This window comes from Kogia breviceps, chromosome 11, assembly GCF_026419965.1.
Source record: "Kogia breviceps isolate mKogBre1 chromosome 11, mKogBre1 haplotype 1, whole genome shotgun sequence".
NCBI lineage: Eukaryota > Metazoa > Chordata > Mammalia > Artiodactyla > Physeteridae > Kogia > Kogia breviceps.
Window position 1 is genome coordinate 9,548,330 of NC_081320.1, and position 20,760 is coordinate 9,569,089.

The 20,760-nt window shown below is 44.8% G+C and overlaps 1 protein-coding gene and 1 long non-coding RNA gene across 2 annotated transcripts in view; one reads left to right on the forward strand and one right to left on the reverse strand.

The window, feature by feature from the left end:
• On the reverse strand, window positions 1-7,533 carry LOC136792124 (uncharacterized). Its single transcript, XR_010835369.1, has 2 exons — window positions 6,904-7,533; window positions 1-738 (listed from the first exon to the last, which is right to left on the reverse strand). It is a non-coding gene; the product is annotated as an uncharacterized lncRNA (long non-coding RNA).
• STARD7 (StAR related lipid transfer domain containing 7) overlaps window positions 7,370-20,760 on the forward strand; it is a 23,179-nt gene continuing 9,788 nt past the window's right edge. The window contains exons 1-6 of the mRNA XM_059078502.2: window positions 7,370-7,782; window positions 17,948-18,156; window positions 18,478-18,527; window positions 19,752-19,862; window positions 19,943-20,025; window positions 20,455-20,554. Of these exons, the coding sequence (XP_058934485.1) occupies window positions 7,457-7,782; window positions 17,948-18,156; window positions 18,478-18,527; window positions 19,752-19,862; window positions 19,943-20,025; window positions 20,455-20,554 (879 nt within the window). The 5' untranslated portion in view covers window positions 7,370-7,456. The remainder of the gene's footprint in view (window positions 7,783-17,947; window positions 18,157-18,477; window positions 18,528-19,751; window positions 19,863-19,942; window positions 20,026-20,454; window positions 20,555-20,760) is intronic.

Here is a 20,760-nt window from a genome sequence, read left to right on the forward strand (position 1 = left end):
TTGGTCATGCAAGAAAGGAATTTACTGGCTTAGGACCAGAAAAGTCAAGTAATGCAGTGAATTCAGGAGCTCCACAGGTACCCCCTGACCACTTTTCACTCTTGCAGCTCCACTCCTGGAAGCTGGCTCCGTTTCCCAGCCAGGCTTTTCCCTAGTGGTGATACAGGGGCTTCTTAGCTTCAGGCTTTCCTCAGAGCACTAATTTCAGCTGAAAACAGAGCAAGCTCTCTTTCCCTGCAGTTTACAAATGCCCCAGAGTTCACTCTGACTTGACCATCTTGGAACTGACCTTGTTCCTGAATGAGTCCCTGCGGTTAGGGGGACCAGATGCCCTGACTGGCTTGGTCTAGGGTCATTGTCACCCCCACCCCCAGGCTGGGAATAGAATCACTTGGCTGAGAGGAGGGAGTGGGTATGGGAGGTGTGGTTCCATGAAAAGGAAATCAAAGTACTTTCACTAAAAGAAGCGAAAAGGGAGGCTGAGCAGCTGAGACAGTGTTGCCCAGAAATGGAGAGGAGACCGGGCTTGTGAAGCCCCACGTGCTAAGCTTTCCCCTCCCCCGCGGGGTCGGGGCTCCCCTCGCTGGTGCCCCTGACAGAGCCTTGTCTAACACCCCCATTAGCACACTCATGACATGGCCTCGTCATTGTTTGTTTCGAGGTCTGTCTCCTCAAGTTACTCTCTTCTTTCTCCTCTGTCTCAGGTGATCTCCAGTGTCTTCTCTTCGATCTTCTCAGCTGGGAAGGGAAGGAAATAAGATAGTTACCCAAATAGGGGAAGGTCACTCTAGAGATACGCCAAAAAGTGCAATGGGAATTCAGAGAAGGGCAAGACTGAAGGGGTCAGGAAAGCTGTTCAAAGGCCTCTTTAAGGAGGGTCTGAGAAATAAAGGAGTTGCCACAGAGGCCAAAACATCCCCTTGATTATCGGTAGAGAGGCTGGGTTGGTGGACACAGTTTTAGGTCTGTTCGCTAAGTGGGCTGCTAATACAAATCCCATAGTGACGCCGATTAACCCACCCAGTCGTGGCAACACGAGACCAGAGAAAGCCTCCCCTGACCCTTGACCCCTGTGGAGGTACAGCCCACCTCGGCAAGAACAGTGGGATTCTGTACCCTGAAGGCAGCTCAGTCCCAAGAGAGGGCTGAGGGGTGGAGGGGTGGCGTCGGCCTATGCATGACCAGTCCCCGCCCCACTGCCACCAGAATGGTCATCTTTTACTTTCCTTGAGACAAAGTAAATAAAGAGGGGTAGAGAGAGGACAGGACTATTACACCTAGTGGAATTCCTTGCACGTGGAGGGAAACGGGTAAGGTTTCCAGAGGGGGAAATGGCCTTATGGAAGGTGGCATTTAAGATGGGTCTACCTGGGTCCCAAGCAGAAGGGACAGGAGAGGCTTCAGGCCAACACTCTTAGGTGCAGTTTCTAGTTGCCCCTTTGTCTCATGGCCCTAATGACTGCCCTTCTGCTCGCCTCCTGGCTGGGCTGCTCCAGCGCAGCATCTCTAGACCCTGGCACTTGGGTCTTGACTTGCTTGTACATGGCTGTGTGTCTCTGGACCCGAAGAGCCTATCCCAGTCCTACACTGCAATGAGTGGTCCATTGCCAGGTGCACAGGCCCTGCTGTTGGCCTTCTTCCCACTGTGAACTGGGCCAGGCTGAAGATGAGAGTAACCTGAGCTGAGTCAGAAAAAGCACTGACTGCAGGGAAGGAAGGAAGCAATAGGAGTCATGTACCACTTCACCCTGTGGGCTCCGGGCCCTCCACCGTCCAGTTGGGAAAACAGGTGCAATTCTTGCCTACATGGAGCAAGGCAGGGAAGCCTTGCTCCAGGCGCGGGGTTGGTGGAGGCTGCCTGAACATGATTCTCACCCGGGATTTTGATCTAGTTCTGGGAGGAGTTGATCTGAGGTGTCTTAGGTCTTGCAGTAACATATACAGCCCCATCCTTGAGGACAAAAACAGATGCTTCCATGAATTGTTTTTAGGTTATGAACTAGGAGGAAATTACCTGCTATGAAGAGATTTCACATACTGATGAATAAGTGGGTGAATAAATACTTGTCATTCTGAATAATAGATGGATAGAACTTTGGGTTTACACAGCCTCGTGAAGGGACGAGAAGGCAATTACTGCTATCTTTTATCCTCACAGCTGGAGCCCAGGGGTTGCGTCAGACTCAAGCAAATTACTTTCCAAGTTTTTGGGAAAAAGGGACTAAGGCACGGGCATCAAAGCTGACTCTAATTCACTTACAATGGGTCCATTTAACCCTTTGGGGAATGCCTGTCCTCAGGTTAATGCCTGAGAAATGGTTTCTATATATGCCATTGCTAAGCCAATAAATAGGTGCTTCGTATCTCTGTGCCAGATCCTGAAACTGGGAGAGGTGATGTCCAGTTCTGGACCTGGAGCCTGCAGGCCCTAAGGAAGGGCAGGACAGCGGGCAAGGGCATGTGCTAAGGGGCACCAGAGAAGGCCAGCTGGAGGTGGGAGTGTGCAGTGCCCCTAGCACTTTCCAGGCAGAGCGCGGGCCCATGACCTAATTCCCAGTACCAGCTCTGTGGGCAGGCATACTCTACTGAGCTCGAAGACAGAGCCTGATTCAGGCTGGGTTCCCTGGGCCCCTGGTCCACGCCCCTTTTAGGTCACGGCTGCTGCACTCTTCTGTGTACCATCAAAAGTGAGCAAGGGTGTAACAAAGAGACACCCAGCCGGATCGTCTGCTCGCCAGACATCTTCCTTTTTGCTCCCATTGTGAAAATGCAGCCTGGCTCTTCCTGAGGATCGGGGTCCATTGTTGCTGCCAGGATGGTGACTCCTGCTGGCCTGCTGGTTCCTCAGCTCAGAGTGCCTGGTGGCAACTGTGAATGAGTTCAGTGGGACTTTTGCCACATCTCCGGATGGAAATATTTCCTCTTTGGGAACCAGGACCTCAAAACCCTCAAAGCTCAGAGTTGTGGTGACATAAATACCCCAATGGGATCACTGGGATTAATGGTAAATGGAGCCACTCCTACTTCCACCCCTTGGTTCCTGGACCTATTTATTCTTCCTATTGGGACATAGCACCATATTGATATTTTTTTAAAGATTTTTTTTGGATGTGGACCATTTTTAAATCTTCATTGAATTTGTTACAATATTGCTCGTTTTATGTTTTCGTTTCATTTTTTTTTTTTTTTCTGGCCATGAGGCATGTGGGATCTCAGCTTCCGGACCAGGGGTCAATTCTGCACCCATTGCATTGGAAGGTGAAGTCTTAAGCCCTGGACTGTCAGGGAAGTCTCTTGATTGTTGATAGACTATAAACTGTGTTCTGGAAGATGATGCCCATCCTTAGTTGGTAGCATCTCTGTGCTGGCACCTCAGCTGTGCCTTCATAGGCTACTCCTTCTCTCTGTTCAGGCTGGAGTCTTTTGGATGGTACAGAATGTGGTAGGGCCAGTGGATTCCACGGTCATGTGCCACTGTCACACCTCCTTTGCTGTGGAATGAGTCCTTTGGTCTGATTCGATGTCATGTGGGACCCCGTGTCAATGTGTCAGACACTCAGTAAACACTCAAGATAGTGGTGCTGGCTGAGGCCCGGCAGGCAAAAAAGGCAAACCATACCCGGCACGCAGCAACTCCAATCAAAACAAATCGCTGCCGTTTCCAGGATGGAAGGTATCCAATGTAGTCAACTCGTCATCAAGTGGCTGGCTGTTGTCTACGAGGAATACTGCCGTTTCGGGGGCTCAGCATTGATTTCATTGCTGGCAGACCTGGACATTCAGCAGTGGCAGCAGCTACATCACCCTTTGCGAGGGGGAGCCCATGCTCCGGGGTCCATGTGTTGTTCTCATCCCTGACACCGTGGCCACTCCATTCATTGCTGGTACTGAGGTGGCTCACAGCATCTGGCTGATATCAATTGGTGAGTCATTCTTCCTACCTGGTTGTTTAGCACCTCTTTCATGGTAGGTGCTCTCCGGTGGGCATCTGCACACTTCTTTGCCCAAACACATAATCCATCCACATACCTCTATCCCAGACCTCCATGTCCTTGATCTTCTTTCTCTTCCCAGGCTCCTGAGCAACCAGCCAAGCCATCTGCTAGCGCCCTGGGTCCATATATATGCCAACCTTGCCTACGTTTCGGTTCACACAAAGTGTGAGAGGATTTATTCGTTGGGAGAACCTCCCTTGCCATCTTGTCTGTCAAGATCACCCTCGGGTGGGGCTCTAGTGCAGCCGCAGTTCATTTTCAGCTTTGCACCCACACAGCACTTTGACCTATGAGCAAATCAAGCTTTGCTTTTTTTCCGCCTTTGTCAGCTGGTCATAAAGGGACTCCATCTCCTATGCAGCCATAGGTGTGAGCTGAGGGAGAGGCATCAGTGCATAAATGCTAGGTGACATGGATGTCTAGGCTGCCTGCTTGTGTGGCTTACTGTGCCCCTGGCTCTGTCCATCCCAATTCTGGATGTACCACTTCTTACCATAGATTATTGCTGGGCCTACTCAGCTTTGTGTTTTGGTGGGTCTAATAGGCAGAACCCAACTTATATAAGACAAGCTCATGATGAAGAATTTTGGATCAACTCAAAAATATACAAAGAGAATAAAGTTTTTCAACATTGTTCTGGGGTTACACAAGCAAAACAAAGTTTGTTGATAATGGATTGGAAGAGAAGTTAGGCTAGAGTGTACTGTTAGGGTGTGAACCACCAAGTGGTAGAATGGTGTGGAAGAAATGGATTTTGAAAATTCTAAAGCGGAATTTATAGGTAGGTACAGAAATGGAGACAGCAAGCATGTTTATCTCATCTTTTGAAAGACAAAATCATAGCTGTAAAAGGAAGGATAAGGGGGTGGTAACTGGAAAGAGGAAGAGTTAAGGTCTCTTTTTTTCCCAAAGCTTTTTTGAGGACGAACTTGATTGTGTTTATGAACTGAGGGGAAAGAAGCAATAGAGATGTGGAAAAATGGAGGGATTAGAGGGGCTCAGCTGGAGTACCTGAGAATTCATTTTGGTAAATGGAACAAAACAAAAACAGAAAACAAAACAAAAAAGGAAAAAAAGATGTGCTAAGGTCCTTTAAATCAAAAGAAGCAGGACTGTAGGAAAATTCAACCTTTCCCCTGTGTTGGGCTACACCCTGCAGGCCTACAAGGCCTGTGCTTGCCAAGCTTCAAGACTGGAGAAACAGCCTGGAGTCAGCAAGAGACATCAATGGTTTAATGGATGGGGGGAACTTACACGTCTGAAGCAAGGTCCTGGAGCGACAGACACCCCACCATGTGCGGTGCATATGGGCAGGACATGGTGGCAGTCTTTGCTCCCAAGGGGAAGGGGAGATTTCCAATTATAGGGAAATGACATCAGGTTGGCTCATCAGTTACCAGGGAAACCAGCAGAGGGGTACGCCCCTCACCATCCTTTTGAAAAGCTATCATTAGGGGGGGCCTGGGGCAAGTAAGTAGGAAGGTCAATCAAGTCAGTAGGGTGTAGGTGAAGCAAGCACTGGTTGGGCAGGGGATGTAGAGAGCAAGAGAACAGTCATCTTGAGTGGCCTGACCATACACCCTCACACCCCGTTCCGGCCATCTTACCATCATTGAGAAAAGCATCAAATACTATTTTCTGTTATATAAATTTCTCCTTATTTCAAGGGAAAATAAACACCAATACCAATCCCAGAGTAAAATCAGACAGTCTGGAGAGATCTAAATTTCAGTTCCCAGTAAAGCTTTTTTTTGCGGTACGCGGGCCTCTCACTGCTGTGGCTTCTCCCGTTGCGGAGCACAGGCTCCGGACGCGCAGGCTCAGCGGCCATGGCTCACGGGCCCAGCCGCTCCGCGGCATGTGGGATCTTCCTGGACCGGGACACGAACCCGCGACCCCTGCATCGGCAGGCGGACTCTCAACCACTGCACCACCAGGGAAGCCCAAGCATTTTTTTTTGAAACATCTTTTATTAAGAACATACAAAATTGCTCAGACAGGTACATTAAGAGTAAAGTTTCTAAATGCACTGCCGTGGAATGAGCACAGGCTCTCACGTGAAGACTTCCTTTTACAGTATTTCGTTTGTCTGTCAATAAGGCACTTAATGTAAGTTTAAAAAAATTAAGGAAACAATTTCGTGTAAGGTCTTCCTAGTGGACCTCCAGGCATTTCATTTTAATGAGGTTGGACACAGAATAGTAAGTTAATGCCCTTCAAGATCATTTAGCCAGGTTGTTCATGGGTGGTGCAAAGTAGGTTTTAGGAAACCTGTTTACCTTCTTAAGCTGCCACCTTTGGGTCAAAGAGAGAAGGACAGCTACTACACGACCAGGGGCATCTGCCCCAAACAACTCCTTTCTGCTGTCCCTTTAACCAAAGGGCTACCGCATTTCCAGACTGCGACGGGTCACCTGCCCACGTAGCTCTCTGGAAAGTGTCCTGGGCTCTAAGGATGCCACACCGGGGCCCACTCTCGCGCCGAGGCTTCACAGAGACAGGACGAGTGCTCAGGCTCCGAGCCTCGGAGGTGGTCTCGGCGCGCCGGGCGCTTGCGGGGAGGCCGAGGAAGGTTTTGAGGGCAGCGGCCGCCAGGCCTCGGTAAGGTCTCCACTCACCAAAGGCGTCTACACCGCCCCGCCTCCGACTCCCTAAACTGGACACTCCCAGCGTCCCGCAGACGCAGTGCTGAGACCCCATCCCACCCTAGTCTCAAATTAGTGAACCAGACGACGGTCGCAGGTCTCTCAGAACAACTGAGCGAGCACCGCGCAGAGAGGTCTAACAGGCACCTGGCCATGCCCCCTCACAGGGCGGGGTCGGGGGGCCGGAAGATGGCGGCGTCAGCTGGGCCAGCAGGCCAATCTCCCAGGCGCCCTTGACTAGCTCTGGCCGCCGCGCCACCTACCTTGCTAGCTAGAGGTCCCGGCGCGCCTCGCGAAGGGGCGGTGATGGGCACTTAGCACCGCCAATCAGCACCGGGAGTCCGGACCGCGCCCAATCAGGGCCGGGCGGCAGAGACCGGAGTAGGTTGCAAGTTGGCAGCGCATGTGGCGGACGCGGAACGGTGGGGACCTCGCTGCCAGCCTCGCCGCTTCCCGCGCGCTCCGCACCAAGGCCCCTGGCGCCGGCCTGAGGACGCCGAGGAGGCAGGGGCCCGACAGGGCTGTCCGGCCGGAACCGCGGAGCACCTCCTGCAGCGGTCGCGGGCTCGCCCCCCGCGGCCGGTGCCATGTCCGACTCTCTCCCCTAAAGGAGACTTCCTCAGCTGTTGCTGCCGAGAGATGAAGGACCTGTTAGAGCGTCAGACGACTTCGGGGCCGGCCAACTAGGGGGTTCGGCAGGTGGTCGCCTGCGCCCTCCCGGTCTCGTTCCTTTCACCTCTTGAGCGAGGCCTCGCTCGCCTCCGGGCACGCGGCGGGTGCAGAGAGCAGCTGGGCCCGGCGGGGCGCGCGGGCAACATGTTCCCCCGGAGGCCGCCGGTCGGCCTGGCTGCCTGGTTGCTGGTGGGCGCGGCGGCGACCGGGCGCGCGGGGGCGCGGGGCGGGGGCCTGCTCGCCCTGCTGGCCAATCAGTGCCGCTTCGTGACGGGCCTGCGTGTGCGGCGGGCGCAGCAGATCGCGCAGCTCTACGGCCGCCTCTACTCGGAGAGCTCGCGCCGCATCCTCCTTGGTCGCCTCTGGCGCCGGCTGCGCGGACGCCCGGGCCATGCCTCTGCCTTGATGGCGGCGCTTGCCGGCGTGTTCGCGTGGGACGAAGAGAGGATCCAGGAGGAGGAGTTGCAGAGGTGGGCTCGGCGGCGAGGTCGCGCCTGTTCCCTGGGGTGGGGGCGGTGTGGTTGGGGAGGAGGGAACGTTGAACCTTGGGGCCTGCCTTGGAGGTGTCTCCCGTTGACCCAGTGACACTGGAAATGACGATGCAAGTAGCTTGATCCTATAGTAGCAAAGCACTTTTCTTCCATTGCCTCTGTGTGTTAACTTGATTTGTCGAGTTAGAAATAAATGCAAGTGTAGGTTAGCGGAGGAGGGACACTTTGGGGCGCATGCCACTAAAGAAATAGCATTGTGGAAAATGGGTATTGAAGTAGGCCATTGTTCACCTAATCTTTAACATATCCAGAAAGGTGCAAGTTCCAGACGGGTTTTAAACTTGACCTGAGTGTATACTTGAGCAATTTACAAAATCACTTAATTCCAAATGGGATTTCGTGAAAAATGCCAAGAGAGCTCTTGTCATTGTGACTCATGGCAGAATTAGGAGGCTGGAATCGATTTTGCCCTCCTGGGACAAACCAGTAGCCCAGACATTTTAACCTGGAAGAATTAGGTCAGTTTTTTGCTACTTCACTAGAGCTCTGGAAATACTGTTTTATTAGACTCTGAAATCATGCTGTCATCATCAAAAACCTCTGTGTGAAAAAAGTGCAGTACCATTGATTGAATTTGTTAACCTGTGGTTCTAAACTGAGCCCTTACAGTTTTCACGTAATATCATGGGGAAAGCTTGATTTAGGTCTTGCTTTACATTGTCGCTGTATTTTCTTTTTAACAGATATTCTTAAATTGTGTTCTCTCTCCACACACATACTCTGCCCCCTAAACTCTGAAACTGATTGCAGGAACCTAGGATAGTCCCCTACACCAGATATATTCCACACAAGTCTATTTGTTCTGGCTATTTCTTCTGTTATTCCACATTTTTGGTTAGGTTAAAAATGGAAGTATTTCAGTAAAGTTAGCACTATGACCTGTATGGAAGTGTAGCACCCAGATGCCAGGCAGCTATTAGTGTAACATTGTGCGTTGTGGGTGAATGCAAGTGTATCTTAAGAGCTGGTAATACTTTTCCTAGCAGGAAGGATGACTGTTTTACAAATGCAATTTAAAATCATAACCATGAACAACCTTATTCACAAAAAAGTTAAGGTATCAAAGCATGATAGGTGGTTTGCCTAGTTTCTGTTAGTGTTCTTTTGCTACTTGTCCATTTGTTCTAATGGTGTTCTCAGGTGTGAGAAATAAAAGAATGTATGGGAAGGAAACTTTTAAATTGAGAAATTACCAATTAACTGTTTGACTTTTCATTCTGTTTTTGACGATGAAATACCCATGTTCCACAGTGGTGGAGTTTGACGGGAATATTCCCAGTTGGATATGTTTGGGGAAGAGGAGAAAGACCAGGAAAGGGCCCCTGGGTGCCAAAGAGAGGGAAGATGTTTTGGGGGTGGGAGTTGAATAGCTTTCGGGCCTAGGTGATAGATGTCTTTCTTTGTCTTTCTCCATGTATTTTTATCAAGCATATGTCAGAGAGCCTCTGTTTAGTAGGTCTCCCATTTTTAGCAGCTAGAGGGGAAAAAACAATAGGAGATAGATGTGGTAAACACTTGAGTCCATAGTCATTACCCACTGTGGCGGAAAGAAATCAGACAGTTGAAGCACTTGGTTCTAATCCAACTCCTAAAGAGATAATCTGCGATAACCCATTTGGGAATTTCAGGAGCTTAGAGGAAGGCCAGTCAGAACACTTAAGGTGCCCTTTTTGACCCTCTCCAGAGTTGTTCCAGTAAAGGCCCTCATTTAACACCGCATGCTTGAATTCAGTCATATACTTAAAATTTGATCAAGTCCATTCTGAGGATTTTTTTGAAATGTTATATTGGTAGGGAGGCAAATAATATGCTGTCAGCTGTATCTTGCTTGTACAAGTGATTTCATAGGTCTGTTCTCATAGCTTGTCATGTTTATATTTTATTTTTAATTAATTTATTTTGGGGGGGTGGTGCACACCGTGCGCAGCTTGCTGGATCTCAGTTTCCTGATCAGGGATCGAACCCGCGCCCTCGGCAGTGAAAGCATGGAGTCCTAACCACTGGACCGCCAGGGAATTCCCAGTGTTTTATTGAATAAGATATTCTGGGTATAGGTTAACTTTTTTTGGCTTGGTGTTTAAGTATTCTGTTTGCTTTAAAGGACGCTGAGGTTGTCATAACTAGCTTAGAGGATCTTAGATTTTGTTTGTTCTAGTGAGATGATTTCGGGTAGCTTCCATAATGGAGCACAGTTGAGTGTGCCTCGGGACATGTGCATTTCTTTCATTGTTAACGGAAGAAGAGCATGATTGTCCCATGGCCCCTAAATCACAGCCTTTGGCTCTTCTGTGCTGTTTCTGTACCAACTTGTCCTGGTACAGACTAATTCAGAGATTGCTGTCTTGGTCAAACAGTGATGGGGTGTGAGGATGTCTCTTTGAATGTGTGCCTTAAAGTGGTGTGTGTTTTTTCTTATGTTAGTAGAGTTTCTGTTCAGAAGGACAAAGAAAAACCCTTGCTTTCTATTCTCTTGTGCTTAAGAACATCTTAACAAATAGGAACTCGTTAGTCGAGAATCAGCAAGAAAATTAGAGAAAAGAAGTAACTTGTACAAAGTGACTGACTCACTGATAGGCCAGGTGTAGAAATCAGGTCTTCTAATGCTTAGTGTTATTACCTGATAGGCTTTAATTAAATGATCAGACAAAATAACATTTAATCATTATTTTTGGTGCTAGCTGGCATTCTGTGAGCTCAGGTCAAATCTTATGGAAAAATACAGTAGTAAGTTTTTTAAAATAAATAAATAATAAGTTATTTATTTGTGGCTGCATTGGGTATCCGTTGCTGCGCATGGGCTTTCTAGGTATGGCGAGCGGGGGCTACTCTTCCTTGTGGTGCACAGCCTTCTCATTGCGGTGGCTTCTCTTATTGTGGAGCATGGGCTCTAGGCACGTGGGCTTCAGTAGTTGTGGCACGTGGGCTCAGTAGTTGTGGCTCGCAGGCTCTAGAGTGCAGGGTCAGTAGTTGTGGCGCACAGGCTTAGTTGCTCCGCAGCATGTGGGATCTTCCCGGCCCAGGGCTCGAACCCATGTCCCCTGCATTGGCAGGCAGATTCTTAACCACTGTGCCACCAGGGAAGTCCCAGTAGTAAGTTTTTATTGCTTTGGAACATTAAGAAAAATTACAAGAACAAAAAGGAGAAGGAAGTTAAGAAATATGAAAGCCTAGGGGGAAATGTTCCATTAATCTCCCTCCTCTTTTTTAAAAAAGTTACAGTTCATTGCTCTAGAAATTTGAGTAAGTAAGTGCCAGTAAAGTTTCATAAGGAAAATTAGCCATTTTCCCATTTTGGTCTTTAACTTTTCAGTGTGCTGTTAATTAGATGATCAACAAAAAGGCCTTTTGGCTTAAAGGGATTTTTTTTTTTTTTTTTGGCCATTGTCACTTAAGGATGTTTTTACTGTTACACCTTCTTAGATAATCAGAACTATGCTCAGAATTGCAATGAACTAATTGATGTCTTTTAGGTGTGTCCCATGACAGTTGTACTTCAAGGTCTTTAACTTTGACAATAATTGGGAATTTGAGAGGGGATCATTGAAACAAGGCAGTGTCTTACTGAAATTACCAGTTACAGGAGTGGCTTCATTTGAGTCATTTTAGGAGCCTTATTATCAAGCTCTCCACTTAGGGCAGGACCCCCTATAGATGAGCCAAATATGATTATACTTATATTTCTGTTTTCATGGTTTTATGCCCTCAGTTTCCATGGCTCTCAGTCCAGTCTTTCTCAAATGTTGAAATGATTTTAGTTTTGAAGAAAGGAAAGCATTGACTTTCTTTCTTTGATCCTCTTACTAATCTGCTGGTTCTGTTACTATTTTGGGAATAATCTTTTTTGTCCTTCTTTCCTCCCTTCTTATTACTTAAGTCTCTTAGATACCAAGGTTTAGACACCCAACCCTTCCAAGTAAGGTTTGGCACAGCAGGCTAAGGAGATAACACAGTGAGAGGTTTCTCCTTCCTCTACATATATGATAGTGATTGTGCACCTGTGTGCTAATGATGTCTGTCGTGTCAGCAGTTAGAAGTTGAGACCCTTCCGAGATTCCCAAACCTGGGACATAACGATCATTGACATTTCCATGATGCAGTCTTACTCTAGCATTCATGTTGTGCTATTCAAAGAATGAATGTCATACCTTCACAAGACATTGCTGTCCTCCCTAGGGACTTAGTCTCATGTTTAATCGAGGCCACCTAGTGACCTTTAATCCTATAGGAGAGGCTGATTAAGCGGTGGGTCAGAAGCTCTGTACCACCTTGAGTCTTAGAAGGCCGTTAAAAATACTGCCTGTAGTCATATAGTTTAATTTTCTTAAAATCATATTACTATATAATTTTATGAGCCTCTGATGTTTTTTTCATAAGACGTACGACGTTCCTGCCCCTCTTCATTATGTGATAAGGACATTCAAAAGTCCAGCTTAATTCTTATTGAAGGGTGCTTTACTAGTCCTCAAAAGTGCCATGATTGGTTCCACGTGATGCCTGCATTGTTGTTCTCGGAGCAAAGCTGTGACTTGACTTTATTTTCTCCTCTGCAAGATCTTATTGCCTACTCTAAATTTCCTTCCCTATTTCTGTATGGTTTTTGCAATGGTAGCAGTCAATCCTGTTCTGCAACGTTAATTCAAATTGAAACTTTTAAAAAAATGGTTAAACATTTTTCATCAGAACAGCAGTATAAATTGTACTGGCCAGGGTTATTGGTTGAAAACAAAGAAACTGATATTGGTTAACTTAAGCCAAAAAGGTGTTAGGTCATTCAGAGCGTTGACAAGAAGGCCAGAGTACAGGTTGGCCAAGAGAACAGCCGAGGCCTGCTACTGGTACAGGAATGCTCTTCTTTGGGCAGTGTTGCTGGTATTGTTTTCCATAGATCTGTTGCACTGCTGGATTCTCAGCTGCCTCAAGATCACTGAGAAAATCTAAAAGGTCCTGTGCCTTGTATTATTTCCTCAAGATTCAAAGCCTCTACCAGAAGTCTCTGATTAACCTCACTTAAATTAGGAGCCATGTGCTAACTGCTAAGGGTTGAGATGGGGGCTGCATCTCATCTATTTGGGGATTCTCTTCAAATAGGAAAAGATTCCAGGCAGTGAAAACAGCAAATGTCCCTGTATATAAATATTTTCATTTAATTCCAAAGTTTAAAATTCAGAGAATTGGAATTCTAGAGCTAATAGAAATCTTCAAGAAATAATGTCCTCACTTTACAGGTGGAACAAGGGAGGCTTTGCAGGTAAAATGACTTGTGTAGTTGGCAGAGCCAGGACTAGAACACAGATCTCTACACTCACCATTGCTTTGGATTGCTCTAAACTTTTAATCTTGGGTTACCAGTATAACTTTGAATTTTTGGCTTTTAAAGCAATGTGTTAATGTAATCTTTTAATAAGAATTTGAATTATTAAGGCCTACTTCCATATTTATTTACTCAGTTTATACTGTGAACATTTGTTGAGCATGTAATGTTTACCAGGTACTTGCTAGGAGCTGGACATAAAAATATGAAAAAGACTGATTCTGGGCCTTTAGGGAATTCATAGTTTAGTAAGGGCGACAGATATAAAGATAGATTAATTATAATATTGTGTGATATGTTTCTATAGAGGAATAAAAGTAAATGTATATGGTTAACTGCCTGGGAGTTAACCTTGGCCCTTGTGGGGTTTTTGAAGGTCAAAAAGGCATGAAAGGGCCTTTCAGACAGAATGTATCAGTAGGTGGTGTCTGCAGTCTTGAATTGCAGAAGTGACATAGTCAGCCAGCAATCTTGCTTTCCTAACTGCTATTTGAAGGTTAAGGGAAGGGACTTCCCTGGAGGTGCAGTGGTTAAGAATCTGCCTGCCAGTTCAGGGGACACGGGTTTGAGTCCTGGTCCGGGAAGATCCCACATGCTGCAGAGCAACTAAGCCCGTGCGCCACAACTACTGAGCCTGCGCTCTAGAGCCCGTGAGCCACAACTACTGAAGCCCGCGCACCTAGAGCCCGTGCTCCACAGCAAGAGAAGCCACTGCAGTGAGAAGCCCGCGCACCACAACAAAGAGTAGCCCCCATTCGCTGCAACTAGAGAAAGCCCGCACGTAACAACAAAGACCCAACGCAGCCAAAAAAAAAAAAAGGTTAAGGGGAAAACAAACATTTTTTATTTTGCTTTTTTAAAACATTTTTATTGGAGTATAGTTGATGTACAGTGTTGTGTTAGTTTCTGCGGTACAGCAAAGTGAATCAGTTATACATATATCCACTCTTTTTTAGATTCTTTTCCCATATAAGTCATTACAGAGTATTGAGTAGAGTTCCCTGTGTTATACAGTAGGTTCTTACTAGTTATCTATTTTATATATAGTAGTGTGTATGTGTCATTCCCAGTCTCTCCCCCCCACCTTTCCCCCTTGGCAACCATAAGTTTGTTTTTTACATCTGTGACTCTATTTCTGTTTTGTAAATAAGTTCACTTGTACCATTTTTTTAGATTCCACATATAAGCGATATCATATTTATGTGTGTCTGACTTCACTCAGTATGACAATCTCTAGGTCCATCCATGTTGCTGCAGATGGCATATTTCATCCTTTTTTATGGCTGAGTAATATTCCATTGTATATATGTACCACATCTTCTTTTTTGAATTTTATTTATTTTTATACAGCAGATTCTTATTAGTTATCTATTTTATACATATTAGTGTATATATGTCAATCCCAATCTCCCAATTCATCCTACCAGGTTAAGGGGAAAACAAACCATGTTTAAAAAAAAATTTTTTTTAATGTTTCAGATATATAAAAAGGTTTAAAGAAAAATATGAATGTTACAAATACAGTTATATTTAAGAACTAAAATATTGTAAGTACATTTAAAGCCTCCTCTGGACCCTTTTCCAATGGAAATATCCTCTGTTCCCCAGATTATCCCAATTTATTATATTTCATTACCATCTGTGTCTTTATACATATGTATACATCCCTAAATGATATATAATGACACATAGTTTGACATATGGTGTTGTTTTGAATGTTTCAAAGCTTTATGCTCTTCTGAACAAAATACTAACAAACTGAATTCAGCAACACATAAAAAGGATTATATACCGTAGGTCCTTGTTGTTTACCTGTTTTATATACAGTAGTGTGTTATTCTTTTTCAGATTCTTTCCCATTACAGGTTATTACAAGATATTGAGTATAGTTCCTAGTGCTATACAGTAGATCCTTGTTTACCTGGGGATCAGGTGGTCAGTTTCCACAAAATAGCCTATGATTTTGATAGAAATTATGTTGAATTTATAGATCACTTTGGGTGGTTTTGCCATCTCAACAATATCAAGACCTTCAACCCATGAACACAGTATATCTTTCCATTTATGTCTTTTAAAATTTCTTTCAATGATCTTTTGGTAGTTTTTAGTGTGTCTTTCACTTCTTTTGTTAAATTTATTCCTTATTATTTTATTCTTTCTGATGCTATGGTAAATAGAATTGTTTTCTCGATTTTATTTTCAGATTGGTCATTGCTACTCTATAGAAATACGATTTTTTTTTTTTTTTTTTTTTTTTTTTTTTTGCGGTACGCGGTCCTCTCTCTGCTGCGGCCTCTCCCGTTGCGGAGCACAGGCTTCGGACGCGCAGGCTCAGTGGCAATGGCTCACGGGCCCAGCCGCTCCGCGGCATGTGGGATCTTCCCGGATCAGGGCACAAACCCGTGTCCCCTGCATCGGCAGGCGGATTCTCAACCACTGCGCCACCAGGGAAGCCCTAGAAATACGATTTTTGTAAATTGATCTTACATCCTGCGAGCTTGCTAAACTCCTTTATTAGCTCCAGTAAGTTCCTGTGGATTCCTTAGGATACTTATTTGGAAATGAAAGACCCAGAATAGTCAAAACAATCTTGAAAAAGAAGGACAGAGTTGAAGGACTCACCCTTTACAATTTTAGAACTCACTACAAAGCTACAGTAATTAAGATGATAATGGTACTGGCATAAGGATAGATATATAAATTGTAGGAATAAAATTTAGAGTTTAGATATAAACTCTTAGCTTTATGGTCATTTTGATTTTCAACAAAAGTGGCAAGACAATGCAATGGGGAAAGAATAGTCTTCAACAAATGGTGCTGGGACAACTGGAGGTGCACATGCAAAATAGTGACTTTACACCCCTACCTCAAACCATACACAAAAGTTAAAATGGACCAAAGACCTAAATGTAACCTAAAACTCTTAAAAGAAAGCATAGGCATAAGTTCTTATACTGGATTAGGCACCGGTTTCTTAGATATAACACCAAAAAATTGAACAATCAAAGAAAAAATAGATTAACTTCATCAAAATTGAAAACTTACAGGGACTTCCCTGGTGGTCCAGTAGTTAAGACTCCGTGCTTCCAACGCAGGGGATGCAGGTTCGATCCCTGGTCGGGGAACTAAGATCCCACATGCTGTGCGGTGCGGCCAGAAGAATAAAATTGAAGACTTCTGTGCATCAAAGGTTACTATCAAGAAAGTGAAAGGATGACCCACAGAGTCAGAGAAAATATTTATAAATTGTGTATTTGATAAGAGACTAGTATTCAGAATATATAAAGAACTCTTAAAATTTGACAGTAAAAAGACAACCCAATTTAAAACAAAGATTTCAGTAGATCTTTCTCCAAAGAAGATACACAAATGGCCCATAAGCACATAAAAATATGCTCAATGTCAATAGTCATTATTAAGGGAATACAAATGGAAGAACACAATGAGATACCACTTCACACCCACTAGGATTGCTGGAATCAAAAAGATGGGACAGTAACAAGTGTTGGCAACGATGTGAAGCAGTTGGAACCCTTATACATCGTTGGTGTGAATATAGAAATGGAACAGCTGCTTTGGAAAATAATTTGGCACTTCCTTAAAAGTTAAAGAGTTTCCGTGACCCAGCAAGTCCACTCCTAGGAATCTACCCAAGAAAACTGAAAGCTTGTGTCTATATGAAAGTTGTATGCAAATATTAATCGCAGTGTTATTCATAATAGCCATAAAGTAGAAACCACCTAAATGTCCATCACCTGATGAATGGATAGACAAAATGTGATATATCCATACAATGGAATATTATTCAGTCATAAAAGGAATAAAGTACAGCATGAATGAACCTTGTAAATATGTTAAGTGAAAAAAGCCAGATCCAAGAGACCATATTTTGTAAGATTCCATTTATATGAAACTTCCAGATAGGTAAGCTTATAGAGACAGAAAGTAGATTAGTAGTTGTCAGGCTATGAGAAGTTAACTGCTGATGAGTATAGGTTTCTTTTGGAGATGATGACAATGTTCTAGAATTAGTGGTGATGGTTGTAGAACCTTGGGACTATACTAAAAAGCACTGATTTGTGTACAGTAAAAGGATGATTCTTATGTGAATTATCTCACAAGAGAGGAGGAAAAATATATAAATGCTCTTACAATGTGATAGGAAGACAGCCCAATAAAAAATGGACAAAAGGTATCAAATGACATTTCATAGTCATAAATTATAGTTAACATTTGAGGGCTAATTATATGCCTGGTGTTAAGCACTTTACAGGTAAATTTATTTAATTTTTATAATCAACCTTTGACGTAGACACTATTAATTATCCCCATTTTACAGGTTAAGAAATAGGGATTGGTTAAGTTGTTTAATATTCGAGTTGATGAATATTGGACTGGGATTCAAACTCAGGAACTCTTTTTTTTTTTTTTTTTTTTTTTTTTTTTTGCGGTACGCGGGCCACTCGTGTCGTGGCCTCTCCCGTTGCGGAGCACAGGCTCCGGACGCGCAGGCTCAGCGGCCACGGCTCACGGGCCCAGCCCCTCCGCGGCATGTGGGATCTTCCTGGACCCGGGCACGAACCCGTGTCTCCTGCATCGGCAGGCGGACTCTCAACCACTGCGCCACCAGGGAAGCCCAGGGACTCACATTTTTATTCCCTACACTTTATACTGTTTTAAAGCCACACCGTTCTGTACAAGTCTTTGTGTGGCCATTGCATTTCATAGGGCAGACTCCAACCATTGCACCATGCCTGTTGTTTTTCTCTCCAGATCCATTGATGAGATGAAACGGTTGGAGGAAATGTCAAGTACGTTTTGGAGCTCTGGAGTTGACCACCACCCTCCAGAACCAAAATCCCAAACAGGAAGGGATGAAGATTCAGGAGGCAGAGAGCAACCGTGGGAGATGGTGATGGATAAGAAACACTTCAAGCTGTGGCGGCGCCCCATTACAGGCACCCCCCTTTACCAGTACAGAGGTGAGCCCAGCTTGGCTGTTGGCAAGGGTGTTCATGCTGGCAGGTGCACAGCACTGTGTTCCTGTGCTCTCTAAACTCTTCCGTTCTGGTGATTTCTTGGGAAGATTGCCCTGTTAGTTGTTTTTCCTCTCCCAGATGACAAGAGTCTCCATGTCTTTGCTACACTTTGCTATAGGTTGCCTTTGTCTTACTTCACCGCCCCAATATGACTTCTGGTTTCTGAATCTGCCTTTAAGATCTGTCAGTCAGTACTCTACAACTGAAATGCAGTTAAGTGACGAGAGTGTGGCAAACATCCCTTACTCTTTCCTGTCATTCTAGTTTTTGGAACCTACACAGATGTGACACCTCGGCAGTTCTTCAATGTTCAGGTGAGTATATTTTTATTCCCAGATTTGGAGTCACTAAGCCTAGAAGTCCACTTGCCATTGTCCACATGTGTAATTTCTCTGACTCAGAAGACAGTGGCTTCAATCCACCTATCTATTTCTGTACCCCTCATTTCACGTCAGATGACCTCTGGGTAAACCTTTGATTTATAATTTGTTTGTCTAGTGGGGATGAGGCCAGTTCTACCCTTTACAAGGCTGTTGATCAAATAGAGGAATGGATTTGAGTGCTTGAATATATTTTATGCGACTTTATAGGTTTTTTTTTCTTAAACAATTTAAGGGTAAGTTACATACCCTTTATTCCGAAATGCTTCAGTGTATATTTCCTAAAACTAGACATATTCTCCTAGCTAGCCATGGTACCATTATCAAAGTCAGTATAAATTTAACTGATGCAGCACTTACAGAATCTTTGTATTCCAGTTTTACCAACTGGCCCAACGATGTCCTCTATGGCATTTTCTCCTTTCGTACAGATGCAGTTAGGATTTAGCAATCTGGAACTTATCTACAGGGAAGGTGTTTAAGAGTATGTGTTTGAAGGCTCTGTTCCTCCTTGTGGGGAAATGTATGGAAGGGGAGGTGGGATCACCCAGAGTTCTACAAGAAAATATTTTTTTCCTTCCTGGAGTTTTCATGTTTTACTGGACCTTGAGTTTGATGGTTATAACACGCGCTACTAATACGCAAGTGCATGCTTTCCCCTAAGCACTGAACTTTGTCAATCGGTATTGAGTTTTTGTTGGTCTGGATATGTATGATATGTGTCTTACTTTGAAATTCCATAGTTGCTAGTGATGCTACAAATTTTTAAAAATTTGCAACTTGTATTTCTGTGAGGTGTCTGCTCATACTTGTGGACTTCCTGTTTAAAACTTTTTAGAATTGTTTCACCCATACACATTTATATCACTGTCTACTGTATTTTCCCGAGACACGTCTATTACAATATTTTTTTCTTACACTTGTCTTTTTCTTGTTAAGATTCATTTTCAAGGTAATGGGATTGGCCTACAGGAAGGGATTTTAAAAGACTCGTCTGTAGTAAACACAGCCGTGTCTTTGACACTTTGGCACTGCCTTTTAGGTCGGATCACTGTTTCAGAAGAAGATTCTTGGGTCAGAGGCCCAAGTATCTGGAGAAGTCTTCTGCAGCTTTGTTTTGGATCTCTTGGGTCTTTATGGTCTGTTTTGTTTCCACAGCTGGATACAGAGTATAGAAAAAAGTGGGACGCCCTGGTGATCAAGCTGGAAGTGATCGAGAGGGATGTGGTTAGTGGTTCTGAGGTTCTTCACTGGGTAACCCATTTTCCTGTGAGTATTTTCACCTCTGCTTTTACTTTTATCATGTCCATGTGAGGCAGAGCACTAATCCTGCCCCTCCTTTTCTTTAGTATCCAATGTACTCACGGGATTATGTCTATGTTCGGCGGTATAGTGTGGATGAGGAAAACAATGTGATGGTGTTGGTGTCACGGTACGTGTGGTGGCTCCTGCTGGGTTCCTTTAGCTTGTCCTTCATTCATACATGTGTGGTGGGAGTTTGCCTTATGAGTCAAGCCCAGGCCCTGTGCATCCCAGCTAGAATGTGAGTGGCCTGGGACTGGTGACTATCTCAGAGGATTGAAGGGATACAAGCTTTTCATTAAACTAATCCTTTAGTTCCTTAATGTTGATAATTTAAAAAAGAAATGCTCTCTTCCTCAACACAAAGCCTAGTGAGCCAGGAATCACCAACTTAACTCACTGTTTTTAGTACCTAGTTTATACTCATTCATCTTTGTGACTTTTCTGATGTATTTTAAAAATTAGAGGCTGCCTTTTAGATTTTCCTCTTAACTTTAGCTCCCATGCTGTTCTGTATGTAGACATTACTCAGAGTTTCCCTCACTTCTCCCCCTCCCAGGGCCGTGGAGCACCCTAGTGTGCCAGAGTCTCCGGAATTTGTAAGGGTCAGATCATATGAATCCCAGATGGTTATCCGTCCCCACAAGTCATTTGATGAGGTGAGTTCTACATCATCCGAGAGGTGATGTGTTAGCGGCTTACGAATTTTCTCAAGGAATGCCTTTGATCTGAATTGGGGAGGGTACAGTCGTTCTCACACTTGACTTGCATCAGACTCCACTGGAGCTTGTTGAAACAGTGCTGGGCTGCGGCCTGAGAATTTGCATGTTTTGAGAAGTTCCCAGGTGAGGCTGCTGCCGCTGGC